The sequence below is a fragment of the Euprymna scolopes genome, chromosome 15 (genome assembly GCF_053919585.1).
Source record: "Euprymna scolopes isolate OS-2025 chromosome 15, ASM5391958v1, whole genome shotgun sequence".
Classification (NCBI taxonomy): Eukaryota; Metazoa; Mollusca; class Cephalopoda; order Sepiida; family Sepiolidae; genus Euprymna; species Euprymna scolopes.
The window spans coordinates 59,413,778-59,434,948 of NC_136496.1; the positions used below are offsets into that span (position 1 = coordinate 59,413,778).

At 36.0% G+C, this 21,171-nt stretch overlaps 1 protein-coding gene across 7 annotated transcripts in view; it reads right to left on the reverse strand.

Annotated features, from left to right (window-relative positions):
- Positions 1-21,171, reverse strand: part of LOC145293837 (uncharacterized) — a 66,959-nt gene that overhangs the window by 22,257 nt on the left and 23,531 nt on the right. For 5 of the 7 annotated variants that reach the window (XM_080140499.1, XM_080140502.1, XM_080140496.1 and 2 more), the window contains exon 2: positions 44-1,149. In XM_080140499.1, the coding sequence (XP_079996625.1) occupies positions 44-1,126 (1,083 nt within the window). In that variant the 5' untranslated portion in view covers positions 1,127-1,149. Of the gene's footprint in view, positions 1-43; positions 1,150-3,560; positions 3,640-21,171 lie in introns of all 7 variants that reach the window. The other 2 variants (XM_080140501.1, XM_080140500.1) reach the window with 1 other exon arrangement.

The window sequence follows — 21,171 nt, forward strand, 5'->3', positions numbered from 1 at the left end:
ATGTTATACATTGACTAAAAAGTGTTGATAAAGTGATACTGACCTCATATCTTGAAGACTGTTCAACAATTCTAGCACTATCACCATTATTACTGACGTCATTCTCAAGAACTGGCGGGAAAAATTGACTTCTGGAAAAATCTTGAGGAAATCCTAAATCCTCAGTAGCATTAGAAAAGTTTCCCTCGCTGAAGTCCTGGCATATCTTTTGGTAAAGCATGTGTATACCTCCATCATTGCTAGAAACATTTTTCTTATCCTCAAAAATATAGTTGTAAAAGACATGTTCAGGATGATAAGATGGTGTGAAAGGTTCAGGTTGTTGCTGGTTAAAGTAACAGTCATTGTAGGCGTAATAGTAGTTATAGTATGGATGATAGTTTTTGTAGTAGTAGTCTGCGTAAAGCTGCTCATCATAGTTTCCCCGTGACCAAGGATTACTGCACTGATATGGTGTGAACCCAGAATGATACCCATCATTCGATAATGGATAAAGATTATTCAACCTATCATCCAGCAAGTGTTTGGGGAGGCGCCAACAGACATCCTCACAATCTTTGAAACCGACGTCTACTTGATCAATGCTATAATCTATGTCAGCATTGATATCATTACCATGAGTACATTTGCTTTCATGATGCCGGGAACGGTTTCTGCGTTTTTTATTTGCACAGTCAGTATTGCAATTGCTTTTATCATACTGATCAATCAAAGAATGCCTTTTTGAAATCCGGCGCCTCCTTTGGTCAGTAACCAGGGAGTAGTGACGTCTCATAACTCCACTTCTTTGAGACTTATGATTATTGTCTCTTCTCTGCAAATAATGGACATCTACACCTTTTTCTCGACTGGCAGTACAGTATCGATGACCACTCAAGTAACGTAGTTGATCAACGCTTGTAGATGATGATGATGACAATGAACCACAATGAGTAACTTCAGCACTTTCTGAAACAGCTTCGTTCTTTTCCACAGCAGTATCTTCTGTAAGATTTGATTTAGGATGAGGTTTCTTTTTGCTGCATTTCCGGTGTACTATAATACCAGTTACATTTCTACTTGAAGTGTAATGGCCTGATTGGGATTTTCTCTTTGAGTCTTGGATCTTATGTCGTTTTCGATGCATCCTCCTTGTAATCTGTTCTTCTTCTGAAGATAAAATAAAAAAATAAAATAGAAAACAAAAACAACAAAAAATTGTTTATTTGTATACACAAGTTTTCACATCTTATGAAATATTATAGAAATGGTGTCAAATAAGGAAACTTCATTTCAGAGGTTATAGATTTATAAAGACAGTATTCAAGAAATGAAGCATATTTGACTGACAAAAATGTGTCCAAATTATTTATAGATACAACTTTATCCTGAAGTTTTGTAATAATAATAAACTTAATGTTAAGCATTTGTACTTTCAGAAACTGTATGGTTATCTACAGTTATTTTGAAGATGAAACACTGATATTCGTGACTGAAGATAGAAAATTAGGGTAAAATTAGCAATTAAGAGAGTAAGAATTTAGGAGTAAAGCACTTTTAAGGGCTCAGTTTTAAATTTAAGAAATAATATCTAGCCTTAAACCATTTCTATGGCGTCAGATAAAACAACAGGAGCAATAATCATTTAGGAATAAAAAAAAAATTAAGCTGAAAACAGTGAAAAATGCAAAAGTTAAAATGGTAAAAATGTGGACCAAATTCCCATTTTTGGACGAATACTTGTCATGCAAATTCCTTTGGAGAAATTAAAAAAATACAATATGATTTTATATGTCCACTCCTATTGAAGACATGATGCTCTTCAATAAAATCCATACTTTAGTGGGATTTAATTGAACCGATCCTTCAAATTATTATTTTTTCAGAAAATCTGCAGTTTGTGCCAAATTCAAATTTTGCATCAAAATATCTCTACAAGTTCCAAATTACTTTTCAAGAAACACAGTCGACAAAATCTTCAAAATCATATATAGAAAATTTTATTAAATCTAAATGCCACTAAAAAGTCCTGACTGAGTTTTATGACAGGCTGGTATTGTTTTTAAATTTGAAAAATGGATTTTTTGTCCATTTTTTTTTTTTTTTTGTCCTTGAAATTACACAAAAATTACATCCTACTTGGTTCCATAGTGAATGGTATTCAAAATTTAATTAAATTGAATTTACTATCATTATTGTATTATAGTGAATACAAACCTTTTGAATCAACATTTTTTTTTTTTTTTTTTTCATTCTTCAGAAGACACTGAGAAAGGGTAAGGCTATTTGCCAGAAGATATTTCAGTGTTAGAAGCATTTTATTGAATGAAGACAGTGAAAAGTTAAACATTTTATTATTATGGTGCCATTACAATGCAATAATAATTATGTTGAGAATAAATATGTTAGATTATAACTTATTCATGGGGAAATTGGATTGTTTTTTTTATTTAGTGTCGGTATTAGTAATTAGTAAATTAGATAGTTTTACTCTTTAAATCTTCATATTATAGATATTTTTATTTTAGATTCAGAATGGGCAGATTCAAAAATAGAAAGTCAAATAGTCATGCAAGCAGATTCAAGAATGATCCTGCTGACCTCATTCTCTAAAAAAAAGACAGAATACCACAGAATAGCAAAAGGAGAATAAAGAGTTAAATTATAAGAAGATCTCTAAGAGAAACAAGGCAGAAAAGTACTTAAGAGACCAATAAAGAACCAAGCACTTCTAAAAAGGTTGGAAGATCACCTTTGGATGAATCTGCTATGACACAAGAAAATATCACTTAGTGTTCACCATAATTCTGCAAAAGTACAAAAGAAACGCTGTAAAGCAATTAATCAAAGCTGGCAAATATGAATACGGTCCCATTCAAATCAATCCTCATCAATAAATCCGCCTATCATCAACAATCGGCAATGAATGCAGAAGTGTATACAAAGAAGAAGGAGATGATGGTGGTGATGGTGATGGTGATGGTACCAATGACGTATCTACTGTGGATAACAGTTTACATGCGACTGATCATGAGAAAACCTTAAAAATCATCCTTAGGAGTAAGAATTTTGTATTAAAATTGCCAAAAATGAATTCCCCACTTAATTTTTACTTTAAAAATTATGTATTTTTAGAGAAAAAAAATGCTTTGTATCTTTAATGTTGTCTTAAGCAATTGAAACTTTTTGCAAGCCGAATCATTATATTTTTTGAAAAAACTTTTAGATAAGATTAAGAGAATTCATAATGTAGAAAGCATTGCAACAGATGAATTAAAAATTAATGGTAAAAAAAGAATTAAGACGCCATTTTCAGAAACTATCAGAAGAAATATTTAACAGAATTTAATCTGTTCATCAATGATCAAGTAATAATAATGTAAATGTCGATACAAAACGTTTTTGTTAAGAATTGAAAAATCATAGCAAATAAATAAATAACAATAATTCATCCACTTCTGAAAACAATACTAAACAACTATTTGACAACAGGTAGGTTCCGTGAGTAGTTTATAAAGGACACTACAGATATGAAAGATAAGACAAAAGGTGAAGTGACAAACTTTAGACCAATCACTTACCTTTCAGCGATGTAGAAACTTTTCGCTAACGTATTGTCTGGAAGTATCTCTGGTCATTTGAACCAAAATAATTTCCTGCCTAAGGAACAGAAAAGCTGCTATAAAAGATGACGAGGTATCAAAGATAAGCTTCTGATTGATAAAATGATCACAAGAAACTACAAACGAAGAAATGCTTGCAATTTTTTGGAATAGCCCCCAATATCCGAACATCTATATAAAAAAAAAGAATTGAGAACCCAATCTAACTTCAGGTAATGTTTCCTTAAGCAAAGTGAAAATTAAGAGGGGAATTTCAAATGTGATATTCTATCCCCCTTTGCTTTTTTTCATCAGCTTTATTCTGTTGACACTTGTCTTACGAAATGTGAAAGCAAGATATAAACTTGGAAATGGACTTCCTACAATCAACCATGACCTTAAAGTTTTTGCAAAGAATGAGAATGAGCTTGATATCCTAATGAATACGATCATATTGTTTAGTAATTACATAAGGATAAAATTTGGCATCATCAAATGTGCTATTCTTGTAATAAAAAGAGACAAACTCGCCCATGCCGATGGCCTTGAACTTCCCACAACATATCAGACAAAGACTGTTGACAGCGAGAGATAGGATACTGGAAGCCAATAAGATTATGAACATGGAAACGAAAAACCAAGTCACAGCCGAGTACAATAGAAGATTAAGGATTATTCTTAAATCGCACCTACACAGTCGGTATACAATATATGTCATTAATATCAGAGCAGTAGCTATCACTTTGATATTTGACTGGAATGTAGACGAATTACAATCTTTGAACGCAGAAATAAATAAAATGTTTACAATTTATGAGACTTTTGCCAAGAAAGGTTGGTTGGTTGGTTGTTTTTGTTTTACAGAGGTTATTTAATGATGCCAAAGATTTTGAAGAAACAATTTTTAATAGAATATATTTGTTATTTTCAAGTCGGTTTCTATTTAACCCATAGTTGGGACCCTAACAGGTACTACCACTCCGGGTCAGAGTGGACCTGGGAGCAATGGCAATTAAAGGGTGGCTCCACACTCCCCAAAGCCTGTAAGCTGGGGCATCACCAAAGGATATAGTTTAAGGTCATATCTAGGACCCGCCAAGAAAGGAGATGTAGAGAAATTATATCTATCTACAAAAGAAGGTGGTCGAACTTATGTAAACAATGGGAAAAAATATAAAATTTATAATAAATATTAGAAACAAATATTGAAATGAGTTAACGCACACTTTTAAAATATTTTTACATTTTAACATGCCCTAATATACGATGTAGTATACTTTACACTAATACTGAGTCAAAAGTTTCAAATATTAATGATCACAGGTTACAGCAACAAGATTGTACTCCTTTCAGCAAATCAATAATTTTGTGTTTGATTTGATTTTCATTACACTGTTTTTTTTTCAATAGTAATTAGAATAAGTAACTCCAAGTTATTCTGTGTGACTAAAGACCTCTGCCTTGTTTTCAGCAGTTTAGCATATGCACTGTGTGATGCTTAGTGTTACAATAAATTTATATGCTGCATATAAATTTTCATATGCAGCTGTATATAGCCTGTACTCTGATGACAACTTGAAAACAGACAAACAATTCTTACATATTGTTTCGGAAGATAATTCAGCAACATCTGTATTCTCTATGTCTTAATTATTTTCATTGTCATTCATATTCTCTAGCAGCCCTTGTGTTTTGTTTTAGGTCTTTGATGCAAATGTAATTAGTTGAACTGTAGTGCAACTATGTCAATTTCTCATACTGCATTAGAAATGAAATCTAGCTACACGCTTTGTGGAAATACCAAGATTTCATAAAATCTGTTTAGGTCAAAGCATGAAATTTACTTATAGAGCTTCTCAGAAGACGAGAATCTAGTTCTCATACTGGAGAGCATAGCATTAGTTACTCTATTATGGTATTAAACCTCCAAATTTCTCTTCTCGTCTGCAATACCTTCTGGTACTGAGTGACTTTAAAATCAAATGAATAGGGTTTTTGTTAAAGACGGATGAATCTATATATTTATAAAATTCTGATAATCCTATGAAGATGAAACCGTGTGTATTTTACCTATTTTTTTATTCTTTCTTGCAATAAAACGGAGAAGATAAAATTTTAAGCAAAGAAAGAAATTTCTTTGAAACTTTTTGATGCTAGGCAGTTTTCAAACGAATTATTTTAGGTCTATTTGCGGTGTGATCAATTTATTGTTTCACATAGTAAATTTGACACAACCTTTATTCCATCTATTTTCTTTTCATTTTAATATACTATCACAATTTATTTTTCCCTATGTTTGCATAGTCTATTTTACATAACTTTTTTCTATAAAATAACAAATGAAAAAATCTAATATATAAAAGGCTATATATCTGTCGGTCTGTCTGCCTCCATATTTTCAAACTCTATCTCCTTCGAAACTAAAAGTCACAGAGCGGCTCTAGGGGCCTCAAATGATTGGATTTTTTATGAGCTGTTCTTTTATAGGACTTTAGCTGGTTAAAATTGTTTTTAAAAGGCGAAAAATGGGCCAAAATTGAAAAAAATCGCTAAACATTTTGTACATTCATCTTAGTTTATTTTTAATTTATAATTTTTAATCGGTTTATATGCGTGTCATGTTAGTACAGTGGTAACGTCACCAACTTTGAAAGCTACAGTTTCGGATTTGATTCTAGCTGATGGCACCTAAATACATTTTTTTACTTTTGAAATCACGACTCTATAATAATATATACGAAATCTGGACAAATTAAAATATCATATTTAAGCGTATTTTATGCCCGGGAAAGCCCCCCCCCTCCCTCGCCAGTATAAAAAAAAATTTTAAAAAATTATTTGCCGTTTTTATTTTTTATTTTAATATGTTAACATTTTTTTCTTATCAGTAAATTTTACAGGACGTCTGATTTTAAATATATTGACTAAAAACTTTGTTTTTACTTTGGATATTCCACAGCAGTATCCATAATCAGAATTTTATTGATAAGTAAAAACAATAGAAAGATTTTTATTTAATATTTAAGGACATTATGCACATATTCAAAAAGAAAACCTGGCACTAACATGACCATGTGATAGCAGTGTCAGAAACCGACATTAAAAATATGTGATAAAAAATTGAATAATTCGACCTCCTATCTTTCTAAGCTTATAACTACTTGAAAAATATAATTCAAACCCTAATTTTTTTTTTTTCAATTAAAGGAGCAAAGGCCAAATTTAAAAGAAAATAACAGGTTTAATAGCAAATTATGCAATATTTGTTTTTTCTAAATCGATTTTCTTTAAAAAATATTTAAAGAAAATCAATGAATTTTAACTTGCTTCGATAAAATATATGTATATATAAATTCCAAAAAATCACTCACCTATAAAAAATACTATTGAATGGGTACTTCCATTCTTCATTGTTAAGGATTTATCCATATTTATATTTTAAATTCCATGTATTTTTTAAATAAAAGGATTTTTTTAAACAACTATTTGAAAAGGCCGCTATTACATAAACATTTTTACAGTGTTAGCGAAACGCCAAAGCGGTGTTTGTTCTTGTTTTGAACTACGGATGAATAGAAGGATGTAAAAACCACACGTTCACATTAGCCGTCTTGCCTTATGCGTGAAGAAATATGTGTCACCATAGACGAATAATAGTCACATTTTACTTATAAGTTTTTGCCTTAAAAAAACAGTTGAGGATTTTTTTTCTTTTCTCAAAGAAATATATGAATTATTGATTTAATATATTTTAATTCTTCTTTATCGAGTGAATTTTTTTTTTAAATATCTAAAAAAAGAAAACATTGAATGAAATAGAAAAAATTGTCGTCAGCGTCCAATATTTACTTGACAATCTAAGCATAACATAAGCTTCCACTTAAAAAACAATCAACGTGGTTTTTTTTTAAAAAAAAAGGTTTTACATTTTGGGCTTTACAGGTAAATTTAAAAAAAAACACTTCTTTTTTTTTGTTTTAAATTAGAATATTTTATTTATTGATCTTTTATCTTCAATTTGTGATATATAAAACTTTGGTGAGTAAATTAGTTATTTAAATTTTAATATAAATTTCAAAACGGGGGGGTGAATTAAAAAAAAAACGTTTGTCTAAAATATTATATTCGGTTTATTGGAAAGAGCATAAAATTTTACATTTACCCTGAAAATATCGTAAAAATTGAACCAATAGAAAAACTTTGATAGATTATTAAAGTTTAAAAATTGAAAAATATTTAACTTGTAAAATTCAATTGATTTCATTACATAAAAAAATGGCTGCATGAAGGCGCGCCGGCACTTTGTAAACACTGTTTTTTTAAAAAATAAAAAATAATAGAAATATTATTTTTTAAACAACTTTAATAGTTTACTTGGGAGTTATATTCCATAAAGAAAATAAACAACCCACTTTAAAAAGAGAAATAATGAGTTTTTTTTATATTTTATTTGCAGTTTTGTGTTAGGCGTGTCAAAAATTACCCCCAAATTCTGATACACCTAATCATGTGATATATTCGCAGACTATCCCATTAGCTTAAACTTCCAGGTTGAAATAGATCACAAGCTACTCGTACCTCTAATGAACTACCAGCAAGAATACAATGATTCTGAATATTTCTAATGCTTTATGACTATACTATTGCCATTTTCTAGGAAGAAGTATACACAGCCAATGCTCTGTTAAAAACCACTGTAGACAAAGGCCAAACTAAACAGGATAGGGACCTTGAAAAACTCTGTAGCATTTGTCCATCCCATAATGAGATCACTACCTGTCACCGATAAACGTCTAAAACAACTGACCATTGCCACCCAAGTCGATGATGTATACAAATATATTTCTAACTGCATCAGGAATGAATAACCTCCCAAAACCAAAAACCCTAATTTAATAGAACCATACTGGATCCACCATGGTAACATCACTGTGGAAACAGACTGCTCATATATGATATCCACATCTTGGTCCCACTGTCATGGAGATCAGACATAATCAAAAAGTCCATGCCAGCCATTAAGGGATTACTAGATGTCGGAAAAGCCATCAATAAAAGCCACTGTGGAAAACTGCACAGAATACACAACACTGAGGAACCAACCAGCAGAACCACTAATATCAACGAAGTTACCAGTAAGACCAAAACACACAGTAGACTCTGACTTGTTCCAACTAAAAGGTCAACTCTACATAATAGTCATCAATTACTTCTCCAGATATGTAGATGTTATCCTGCTAACATCTATCAATTCCAAAGTGAAGATAAGAAGCCTGAAATTCATATTTGCCAAACACGGAGTACCAGCCATCCTAAATATACACCCCAGAACCCAATATACCTCCATGGAATTCACCAAGTTTGCATCTAGATGAGGCTTTCAGCATGTCACAAACAGTCCACATTATTCTCAAAGCAACAGAGTAGCCAAGGCCTGCATAAAAACCATAAAGAACCTGCTAACAAAAAAAAGCGGAAGACCCATACCTCTCATTGCTCACATACAAAAAAAAAAAAAAAAAAAAAAACTCCATTGGACTGCAATCTCAGCCCAAGTGAACTGTTCATGAGAAAACAATTTAGAACCAACATTTCAACCCACCCAAACTTGCTCAGCTTCGGATGGTCTGACAGATGCCTTCCACAGGAGATACGACATGCAAAACACCCAACAGTGGCACACACACTACATCAGGCATAAGGTAAAAGAGTTGCCAGCACTCAAGACCAGAATGGAGGTATGGATAAACGATCAAAATTATGCCACCTCTATCCCTTTTGTAAACTGGTGAGAAAGTCATCTGACGAAATCGCCGGCACATCATAGTCAAACCAACACAAGGAAATGAAAGCAAGCTGGCTGTCAACTAAATGCAAAACCCTTCTCCAACCCCTACAACTACACAAAACCGCCTCCTTACAACACCTTCCGACTCTCATAGAGGAACGATGACTAAATTTGGATATTTATCAAAACCACCCATCAAACTGGACCTTTTAAAAAAAGGTCTGGTCACCTCACATACACAAATTAACTATATAAAGAAAAAGGGGAGATGTATCTGACTAGCAACTCAGAGTGACGTCACTGTATGACACCACATCTTTATGATAAATGATCTGACAGTCACCAACTTGGTCACAACTCATACACATGTGTCTTGTTGTCCTTCAACCTTACAAACATAACACTTTTAAAAATCTATATATTAAAGGCGATTACCACGCTTCAGAGCATGATTATTGAGAAGTGTTTTGGAATTTTTTTTATTTAATATATTAGAAGAACATTTTTATTTTAATAAATTACAAGGTCTTTTTATTTAATAAATTGCAAGACCTTTTTTATGCAATAATTTCAAGCATTTTTTTATTTAACATACTACAAGGATTTTTTAAATTTAATATATTATAAAACACTGAAAAATCTTAGAATCTACAAAGGAAAGATTTGCAAAAAGAAGAGTTTTGCAGACCGCAGAGCAACAGCTCATCAGACAGAAGTTGATAGTTCCCATGAACCAAATAAAAAGGTGCAGTCAACAATCCAATAAACTACTCACCTTTTGTCTCAAGGCAACAAGACCAAATGTTCCTGTTGAACTATGAAAGCTTTAAATTGAAGGAAGTCGAAAAGCAAGATCTAAATCGAACATATTAACCGCCATAACTTAAGTGGGGGGGGGAGTCTCCACCATTGTTGTTTGTTGTGATGAGTGGAGCCGAAACAACAGCCAAAAAATATTATCATCTGAGCATACGCATCTTCATATCTGAACACAGAGAGCTGCTGGCGACTGTAATGATAATCGCCTACTCATTTGTTTTGGATTCGCGAAACGTCAATCCGTTTTTTATATGTACAAACATGCATGCACTTTTATCAATAAAACATACACCATGACAACGTCTCAATAATAATTAACACACATGTTTGGATTATCTATTAATACACATCCATGACATGGTGGCAGCATGACTGGATAATACAATAAACAACCCTATGACTTCACAGTACACAAATAAAACAGTGAGTACAAACAGCAGTTCATATTTTCTTAACCTCCTGTGCTATGCAAATTCTTGCTCACTCACACGACGTTCACAAAATAATCGCCACTAACAGGCAAATATCATGGCCACAGTGGCAATATAAGTATCTACTCTTGACTGGGGTTTGCCAAACATTGCTGCGTCGCTCAAACTATTTTGACAATGTATGGAGCTTTACTTCATTGCCAAAGCAATACAACATAAAGACAACATGCCGCTAATTCTCCTCAAAGCTGTCAAAGAAGGCCTACACCGATACAACAGTAGGTTGATGACATATGACGACTGCAAAGATCCACAAATAATATTTTCTGTCTTCATGAAGCAGCTTGAACCGACAATCAACTCTAGACTTGAACCCGGCAAATATAAAAAATAGTAACTGAAACAATAGACATCTTTGTTAACAGATATCGACTGCTATAGCTAAGAAATGGGACTTCATTGTCGACAAAGTAAATGAATGCCTTGTTAGGTTATTAATTGTCAGCATGCTCATATCCAAACTACAAAAGGAACTATTGAACAAACGCATTCACATGATGCATCAGCAGTATATATCAGCCAGCTCCACCAGCTACAGGGATAACCACAGATAATCTGTATCAGAAATCTTTGTCTAACGCAAAGTAACAAAACTGTTTGGCTAAAACGTCAAGCAGAGGTTCGCTAGTCACAAGTTGAGTCGAGTAGAGTTCGTTGTTTACAACACGAGATACACATCGATGTTCTCTATTCGCATGTCTTAAACGCTTCTCCAACTCCTCCCTGCGACTCGCCTTTTATAAAGTTTCGGGCACACCGAATTTGCATATACCACACGAGACTGCTCGAGATCTATGCATGACCGGAGGCTTTAAAAGACAACAGCCAACATCTTGAGCCTCTTTTTGTTTCTTTTTCTGTCTTTCAGCCTGCTGCCGAAACAGATTCTTGCCCGTTTCTGGGGCAGGTCCTGTTTATGCCTATCGCATTAATTGCCAGCATGCCCATATCAAAACTACAAAAGGAACTATTGAACAAACCCGTTCACATAATGCATCAGACGAACCAGCTACAGGGATAACCACAGATAACCACAATAAACTGTGCTACATACCAATGGCAAGGGAGTGATAGAAAGCATGGACAGACTTTTTTGATGCATCCACCTTTTTAGCAAAAAACACTGCCCTGCCAAGAATGGCACATGCAACACATGTGGCAAAAAAGGCCACTGGGCTACAGTCTGTATTTTAAAGAAGCACAAGACCAAGAGACAACAAGAAAAACCATGGCCAAACAGTCGTAACCAATTGAGACACCTACAATGGGAGTTTGGCAGGAAAGTCAAACATGACGACCAAGCCATGGCTGACATAGACACCGCAATGGAAAACCTCACCTTTAGCTCCATTGAAACGAACAGTGGAAAATCACCAAATATGAAAGCCTCTTGAAATGAAGCATTTGTTGATTTAAACATCAAGTTGATGGACCACCCAGGAACTTATACTTTCAACCTGAAGATAGATACATGGGCACAAGCAAATACATTCCATTCCACAAGATGTATCCCACCAGAATAGACAAAGCTGGAAACCCAATGCCTGGATCATTCATCTCAATACAGTGCCTACTAACAGACTACGACAACACGACAATAAACTTTTATGTCACCACAAATATTAGGTTCAAATACAAAAACTCTTCATGGCTGAATACCCAATTCTATGTGGTTGCTGTACCAAGAGCAGCTAGATTGGGCTTGCCAACATCAGTAGCTCTTAGAGTAGGGACAATGAACTGTGTTATCTCAGCCCAGCACCAATCCATCAACAGTGTAGCTCACCTAATGCATCTCTACCTTCATAGATTCAAGGATATTGGTGAATTTCAGAGGACTCATAAACTCGTTCTCAATGCCAATGTACCATGCCAGACATATTCACTAAGAAAGACACCAATAACCATGCATGAAAAAATCCAAGCAAAACTCGACAAGATGGAATCACAAGAAGTCATTCACCGCATTGAAGAACCTACAAACTGGGTAAGCTCTCTTACTTATGTTACTAAATGTAACAACACAATAAGAGTTTGCCTAGACCCACAAGCACTAAACAAAAATCTCATATGACCACACCACCAAATTCCAACTGTTAAAGAGTTCAACCATCGATTTGCAGGAGCAAAATTCTTTTCAAAGTTGGACACTAAGTCTGGATTCTGGTCCATAAAGCTCGACTGTGAAAGCCAGCCACTAACAACTTTCCAAATGCCATTTGGAAGCTGTTGTTTTGAGTGATTGCCATTCGGTTTGAGTGTCAGTCAGGATATCTACCAACTTAAGATGGACAGGATACTCCAGAAGTGCACTGGAGCCTGTGGTATAGCTGAGGATATCACTATACATGTGTTGACAAAAAGCTAAGATATTTTATGGAGATCACTACTGAAGAAGGTCTTACCTTGAACTTGGAGAAATGCAAGATTTAACGCCAAAAAATCTCCTTCTTTTGAAATCTGTATACACATGCTGGATTGACACAAGATCCAGCAAAAGTATGTGACTTGCAGGAGATGGCAGAACAAAACAGAATTACAACAATTTTTGGTGTGATGACGTATCTATCTTGCTTCATCAAGGTCTTCAGCTCAAAACTGCCGTGCTGTGTGACCTGTTACACAAGGACTTTGATTTCCAGTGGGAACCACACCACCAGAAAGTTTTGAAAGAACTAAAGACTATCTGAAACGTCTCTGCTTTTTTATTTTGACCCTAAACGTCCAATCTACCTGCACCGTGGCGCATGTATAGGGGGAATAGGTGAAGCTCTGCTACAACTGGATGCAGATAGCAATCTATCGCCTGTCATGTATGTTAGCAAGAGCCTTACATCAACAAAACATTGTTTACTGGGTAAATATAAAAAGAGATACTGAACAATTCACAAAGTCATGCAGCATCTGTCAACAGCATCAGCTATCTCAAATGCAAGAGACCCTTATGCAACACGACATTCCAATAAAGCCATGGGAGGTAATTGGCACAGACCTGTTTGATCTCCATGAAAGTCAATGGTTAATTGTAGCTGACTATTATTCGAAGTATCGTATAGTCAAACGCCTACCTGCTCATTCATCAAGCAGTGTTATAGTGAACATCATGCACCAAGTCTTTGTAGAGTTTGGCAAACCATTAAAGGTAATCAGCGATAATAGATTACACTTTTCAAGTCATTTCTACCATAAATTCGCCAAAGAATGGAGTTTCCATCATGAGTCTAATTCACCTCGGAGACCACAAGGAAATGGCTTCATAGAACGTCAGATAAGGACTATAAAGACCGTTCTCAAGAAAGCAAAACAATCAGGAACAATGCCTGAAACTGTACTGCTACACTGGCACTGCACTCCAATCTTAAGTGTCATACCAAGTCCTGCACAACTACTCATGGGTAGATGAATTCAATCTCCACTGAAAACCAAAATCAGAAACAATCACTATGATCAAAATCAGATATATAGCATGATCCAACAACATCAGCAAAACCAAAAGAGGTACTTCGACCAACATGCACTTAAAGAGGATCTACCATATCTATAACGTGGCTAAAGGGTAAGGGTACAAAACCCTGTAGCTGGAAGCTGGGACCCAGCAACTATAGTATCCCAGGTAACATCTATCTTCTGGAAAATGTCAACAGGTATGCGCTGTGAAGAAACCAACAACACATAAGGAGTATTCTGGTGCCGCCCAACCCACAAATGTCACAAGATCTCCCAAAAACAACTTCACAGAAATGTGTGACCTCTGTGGATCCGCCTGTGCATGTGGCCCTAAGTATGCCAAATGACCCTCAAAAGCATACCTATAGTGGTAGGATGGTGCGACCGCCATCAAAGATGAACTTATGATAATCACATAATCAAAACCTCTCAGCAAGCATCTTTCCGTTTCTTTGTTATGTTTGTTTTGTTTACAGACCTAGTTTTATGATCTTTGTTTCAGAGAAAGGGGGTTGTAATGATATCACCTATTCTTTTGTTTCGGATTCCCGGAATGTCAGTCCATTTGTTATATGTACAAACATGCATGTGCATTTATCAATAAAATATACGTCATTACAGCTTCTCAATTATAATTAACACACGTGTTCAAGTTATCTTTATCTATTAACTAGCAGGCCGCCCGGCATTGCCCAGTCGTAAAATACACTTAAATATAATATTTTGATTAATGCAGATTTCGTATTTATTATTATATTATATTGCACCCAATATATAGTAATGATTTAAAACGTTTTAAAAAAATGACTCGTGCGCCACCACCGAGAATTGAAACCAAAATGTTTAACCTTTGATTTACCTTTTCCTGTGACATTAGTGCCTGAGCTATGAAAACATGTTTGCTGCAAGGCTAAAAATTAAAACAGGTACCAATAGCTATTATGTTATGCATGCATATTTATAATGCTGTCATTTGACCTTCACCTGATAAATTCCATTTCTTCAATTTTCACATTTTTGCACCGATTTTCCCTGGCTAAAACTCAAATATAAAGTTTCACATGAATATTAAGTTTCATGTCTGTAAACAAAAAACTGACAAAGGAGTTTCGTAGGTAAATTTTTTTAAACAAATATATATACGCATACATAAATAAATATATATAGAAAGAGGTTTGTGTTTACTATAAACTTTTTACACAAGTATAAATCATTTAGAATATCTGCATGAATATAATTATACATAAAAGTTAACTAAAGATGATCATCCCATAAGGAAACCAAAAGCCTAATAGGGAATTAATTAAAATGAATGTTTAAAAGAATATGTAAATTAGCTAAATCTTATGCAGATGAATGCAATTCAACGACCTACATATAACAAAGTTGTATTTTCTTTTTAAATAAATCTTGGCCTTTAGGCCGGGATCAAAGTGTCGAGGCGGCTAGAGCGGCTAGTTGCGAGGGCCGGGTGACGGAGTGGGAGGTTTTTACTGCGCTGAAGCAGGTCAGCTGTGACAGATCGCCAGGACTCGATGGTCTGCCATACGAACTGTATTTGAGGCTGTCACCCATGTTTCTGCCTCTTCTGACGGATGTGTTCAACCATTGGTTTGCTCAGGGATCCATCCTAGGGCAAGTCACCAAGGGAGTGATCACATTGATGAGGAAAGGTGACGGGCATGGTGGGGAAGAGTTAGACGATTACAGGCCCATAACTCTGCTAAACACAGAGTTGAAGATTTTGGCCAAGGTCCTGTTGAATCGGCTGCAGGTTGTTATCGGCGAGTTGGTTGAATCAGAACAGAACTACGCTGTGAAGGGGAGATCGATTCAGAACAACTCGCACCTGATCCGCACGATCCTAGAGGGAGGGATAGATGATGACACGGAAGCCGCACTGATCAACTTAGATCAGTCCAAAGCTTTCGATAGGGTCGACCATCATTTCTTGGCATCTGTCTTAGAGGCCGCCGGTTTTAAACCGGACTTCTGCAAGTGGATCTCCGTGATGTATCGACAGCCCACAGCCGTCGTGCAAGTCAACGGAAAGCGCTCGAAACCATTTGTTATCTCTCGGTCGGTTTGTCAGGGTTGTCCGCTGTCGCCCCTGCTCTATGTCCTGGCTTTGGAGCCCCTGCTCCGCAAGCTGAGACGTGGGGAGACAAATTCGGCCCGGCGCGGAATTGCAATACCCGGTGGCTCAGCCGCCAAGGTATCCGCGTTCGCCGATGATGTTACGGTCTTTGTGTCGAGATTCAGAGACATCGAGATCGTGTCGGAGGCACTCGCTCAGTATGAAAGAATTACAGGGACCCAGATAAACCGCAGCAAGTCGGTAGGACTGCGGTTGGGCGCCTGGAGTGGCAACGCCAACCTCCCAGCGCCCTTCAGCTGGACAGATGGCCCGGTTCGGATCCTCGGCGTGTGGTTTGGACCGGGTCTCCAGCTTGACAAAAATTGGTTGGAGGTACGGTCAAAGGTGGAGGCTGCAGTCAATTCGTGGCTTCCTAGGAAACTTTCCTTAAAGGGTAGAGCTGAGGCGTGCGCCACTTACATCTTTCCTCTCATCCTTTACCGACTGGCCGTACTTCCCCTGCCTCCACAACACCTAACAGCTCTTGTCGAACTCTTGTCCTCACTTCTTTGGGACAGAGGAAGACACTGGGTGAGCAGACAGGTCTGTATTCAACGTCCGTGTGAGGGAGGCTTGGGAATGCCGGACTTGAAGTGTCATCGAGACGCTGAGAGGCTGGCCTTCCTGAGCCACTATATGCAAGATGACCAACCGTGGCACCCCGTGGTTACTGCCGCCTTCCCCGACCTCGTTCTTGACCCTTCTATTGAGAGCCGTCGCAGGCCGCGGGGAGAATCTGCCTACATGAAAGAGTGCCGAGCCACGCTAAAACGAATACCAAGGTCCAGCGACCTTGTGACTGCTACCCGTAGGGAACTCCACAGGGATCTAGTGAAGGAGGCTGCTGACGACCCGCTATGCGTGCGTTTGGGTTGACAACAGAGTGAGATCCGCTCCACGTGGAGCTGGGCACCAGGTTCGAGTCATTTGAACAATTCGGAGTTCTCTCTTACCTGGCGATTGGCCCGAAATGCACTTCCACTCAACAACGTACAATGCAGTTCTGGGTTTTTGGAGTCGCCTGATTGTCCCCGTTGTGGGACAACGGCCGTAGAAACGACTGATCATGCTTTCTTCGATTGCTGCGAACTCCGCCGGTAGAGACTGACCCGCAGAAGCCAGGTTCCTTTTACAAACCTAGTGGAACGGGCAGTCTATCAACTAGACGGGGTTGGGAGGGTCCTACTAATCCCCCCTCTTTCTTTTATTTTTTTTTTTTTCCCCCCGCCCTCGACACGAATGAATTATTGTATCATTTTTATTGTTATCTTTTTTTTGTTTTTACACGTCAATAAAAAATATTTTAAAAATTGGGAGTTAAGTAGGATGTCCCCCAGTATGAAAGGGTGAATGTGGTATTTTGGTGAAAGATACTAGCTGGGGATTTTGTTTAGTTCTGGAGTGACAAGTATGACCAACGACACCCACAATCCCCCCCTTTTGAGTTGGCCATGTGCCTAAGTTTTTTGTTCATTGTTGATTTTCAATGTATTTTTAACATGAATAAAGGATTTAATATCTCAAAGTGTAGTATCTGTTCCGGCAGATACTGCAAGCAAAGACCATATGTGGGGGCGACCCCACATATAAGACCTTGGTCAATGAAGGGGCAACCCTTCATACCAATTGTCACTATCCAGTTTCCCTACTCCCCGGGGAGTTGGTCCCCATTTCCCCTTCACTCCTCACTTTAAAAATCGGCCTTGTGCCTAATTTGCTCAGTGGGGGAGCAAATAAATACCTCAAAGTGTAGTATCTGTTCTGCAGATGCTGCACTTAAGGTAATTTGTACCAGTCAATGGAGGGGAAACCCTCTATACTAGGACATTATCACTTTTGGTTCCCTTTTTTTCGGGGAGCTGGTTCAACCCCACATTAATAACGACCCTGTGTCACATTTTGCTTTGGTGGGAAAGCAAATAAATACTAATAGAAAAGAGGGTTGCCTTTTTACTGTTGTTCCTGGCCTTCGGGCCGGGATTAAAGTGTAGTATCTGTTCTGCAGATGTTGCACATAAGTTAATTGGTCCTTGGTCAATGTAGGGGAAACCCTTCATACTGAAACAATTACTATTTTTTTGGATACTACCAGAGTTCCTCCTTTTTACCCTTGTTTTCGGGGAGCTGGTTTAATCCCACATTAAAAACGACCTTGTGTCTAATTTTCTTTTGTGGGGAAGCAAATAAACACATAAATAAATAGAAAAAGGGTTTTTAATATAAATATCTGTTGGAGCTGCACCCCTACTGCCTGGAATAATGAATTATTTCATGACGTCATTTCCGTCCATAACGTCACTTCCGGGCAACAAGGACTCGTTTGGTAAGTCAGAGACACACATGCAGAGAGTATAGTCATCACTACTAGTCCAACAGTGAACCAAGATATAGCTCAATTACCTCTTTCATGTATTTTCGTTAATACATATTTATTTAACTGTTACTGTGTCTTCCTCGTCAATTATTCAAATGCTAACACCACAACACTGACGAACGAAGATTCAGATTTACAGAGAAACCCAAAAAACAACTGCCAAACGGCAGCAAGAAAATTGGAATTTTACACCAAAATAATTTGTCAGCAACTATTCGAAACAGCTTACACCACTTAAAGAAAAGAAAAAAAAAAACATGCAAGCAAATTCTGACTTAAATACGGAAAAAGTTGGACGAAATCGTAAGTAAACTATCTTAGTCTCTGAAAAAAAAGTGAAACAACTGTAAATCAGACGTTTTTGGTAATTTTTGGTCCCCCAATTTATCGGAGAGGAAAGTATGTTTTCAGTGGCGTCCATGCTTCTGTGCGTCCATTATTCCGGACTATTGCTAGATAACCTTCTATTAGTTTTTCCTGAAATTTTGCCACAAATTGTATTTCATTAAATAGATGTGCACAGTAAAAAAAAAACATTTTTACAAAACTTCCCGTTGCGCCCCCAGGGACTCAAAAGAGGTCAAAAATGCCCCAAAATGGCCCAAAATGACACATTTTGCCCCATAACTTTTGATCAATCGATTAGATTTTTTTTAAACTTGGCCAAAATGTGGAGCCCATTGTTTTAAATATAAATCCAGTATGGGTGACCGTGGCAAAATTCTGGTTCGTGTCCCCGGGTACTTTCAGTGCTAAAAACGCCTCTTTTTGTGGCTCTGTTTTCATATTTCTCAACAAAATATCTGACTATATAGTGGTTTTTCATGGTGGTCAACTCAAATATGCATGTGTAAAGGTCTAAAACTGCACCGTTATCCATTTACACTCGGATTCGCCGTCCCCAGAGGCTCAAAAAAGATTTTTAAAATGCCCTAAAATGGCCCAAAATTACACCTTTTTTCCCCATAGCGTTTGATCCAGCTATTAGATTTTTCTGAAACTTGGCCAATAGCCTATCTAAACCTGTCTATGGAAAGGGAATCTTTTGAGGATCCTATCATTGCTACTCTTCGTATTGATGAAATAAAAACAATGACAGGCAACACAATTAGAGAGCTTCCAGTATCCTTACTTGAAATTAAAAGAGAAGATGAATTTATCTGCGAATGAAGGAAACAGCTAGACAGACTGTTTGATATATCTGCTTGTAGTTGTAAACTTTCTGTCTTGAGATGTGATGACTTTGCAGTAAAGTGCAAGACAGAAAATTGTCAAACAAGGCACATAAACTGCACTTGACCTCCTAACAAGGAGGTAAAATTAATTCTATAGATTCACTTGCAATTATGTTCCTTTTTTGTGGAAAATAAAATAATGTATTGGTATTAATTATGTAATTTGGCTCTATTATTAAACATCCAAATTTTTCAATTTTCAGGTTTCACTAGAAGAATTGCCATTTACAGCAATTTTTAAATTAATTGATGGAACAACAAAAAGCCTAATATTTACTGGTCCTTTGGGGAAACTTTGTATCAGTAATTATCAAGATTTGCCTTAAGTAGAATTCTAAAAAATTAGTGTCCCTCCCGATCCTCATTATCTGACAGCAGAAGAAACAAATAATTTAAGTGTGAAGACCAGAGGCTACTTTTTGAGTACGCTGTTGGCATTTCTTGTAGAGAAGTTAACTTAGAAAAATGGGCTCTTGAATCAAGGAAGATGGCTAACATAAACCACAAGATTAATGTGTTTATGGACTAGAGTTGTCTATCCTCAAACACTATGATAAATTAAACATTTTGGTCAAATTTATCATCCAAGTGTATGCAGTTAGTTTGTTTGAGATAAAAATCGACAATATTTTTTTAACCAACAACAGTATATTTTAATATGATTCAGAGAACAAAACAGTTAACTGAAATCCAAATTACTGTTTTAAACTGTTCAAAATATAGTGCTTTGGAACTACTTCTGGAAAATATAATATCGATGATAAACTCAGATGAATTGGATATGAGAGAAGAGGGCATTCAAAGAATTTTATCCCTTAAGTAAATAAATATTTATCCATTAAATTTTATTAGTTTTCTTAATTTACTCAAACAATAGTTAGTTTTATTCATATTACATCGCAAAAATATAAAAAATAAGTGTTTTGCTTTTTTTGTGTGTGTTTTTTTTCCAGAAATAGTAAACAACTAAAAAAAAAAAAAAATGAAAAAGATTACTGCTATCAATTTTGCAGCCACACATTCGTCAAATTTGATAGATTTTTCTCAAAAAGTTGTATATGGGCAGGAAGCAAGACATAGACACGGTATTACAAAGTCATCGTGCCAGCAAATTAGACCTTCATTTTCCTCAAAAGAAAATTATAAAGAACAAATTAGTTCTATTATAAGTTTATATTATTGCCTCTAATAAAAAAATTAAAATACATGGTTCTGTAACTTGTATCAAGTTGTTATATTGTGTAATACATCTCCACATATCTTTTTGAATTGTGAAATTTAAAAGACTTAGTTGCTAAT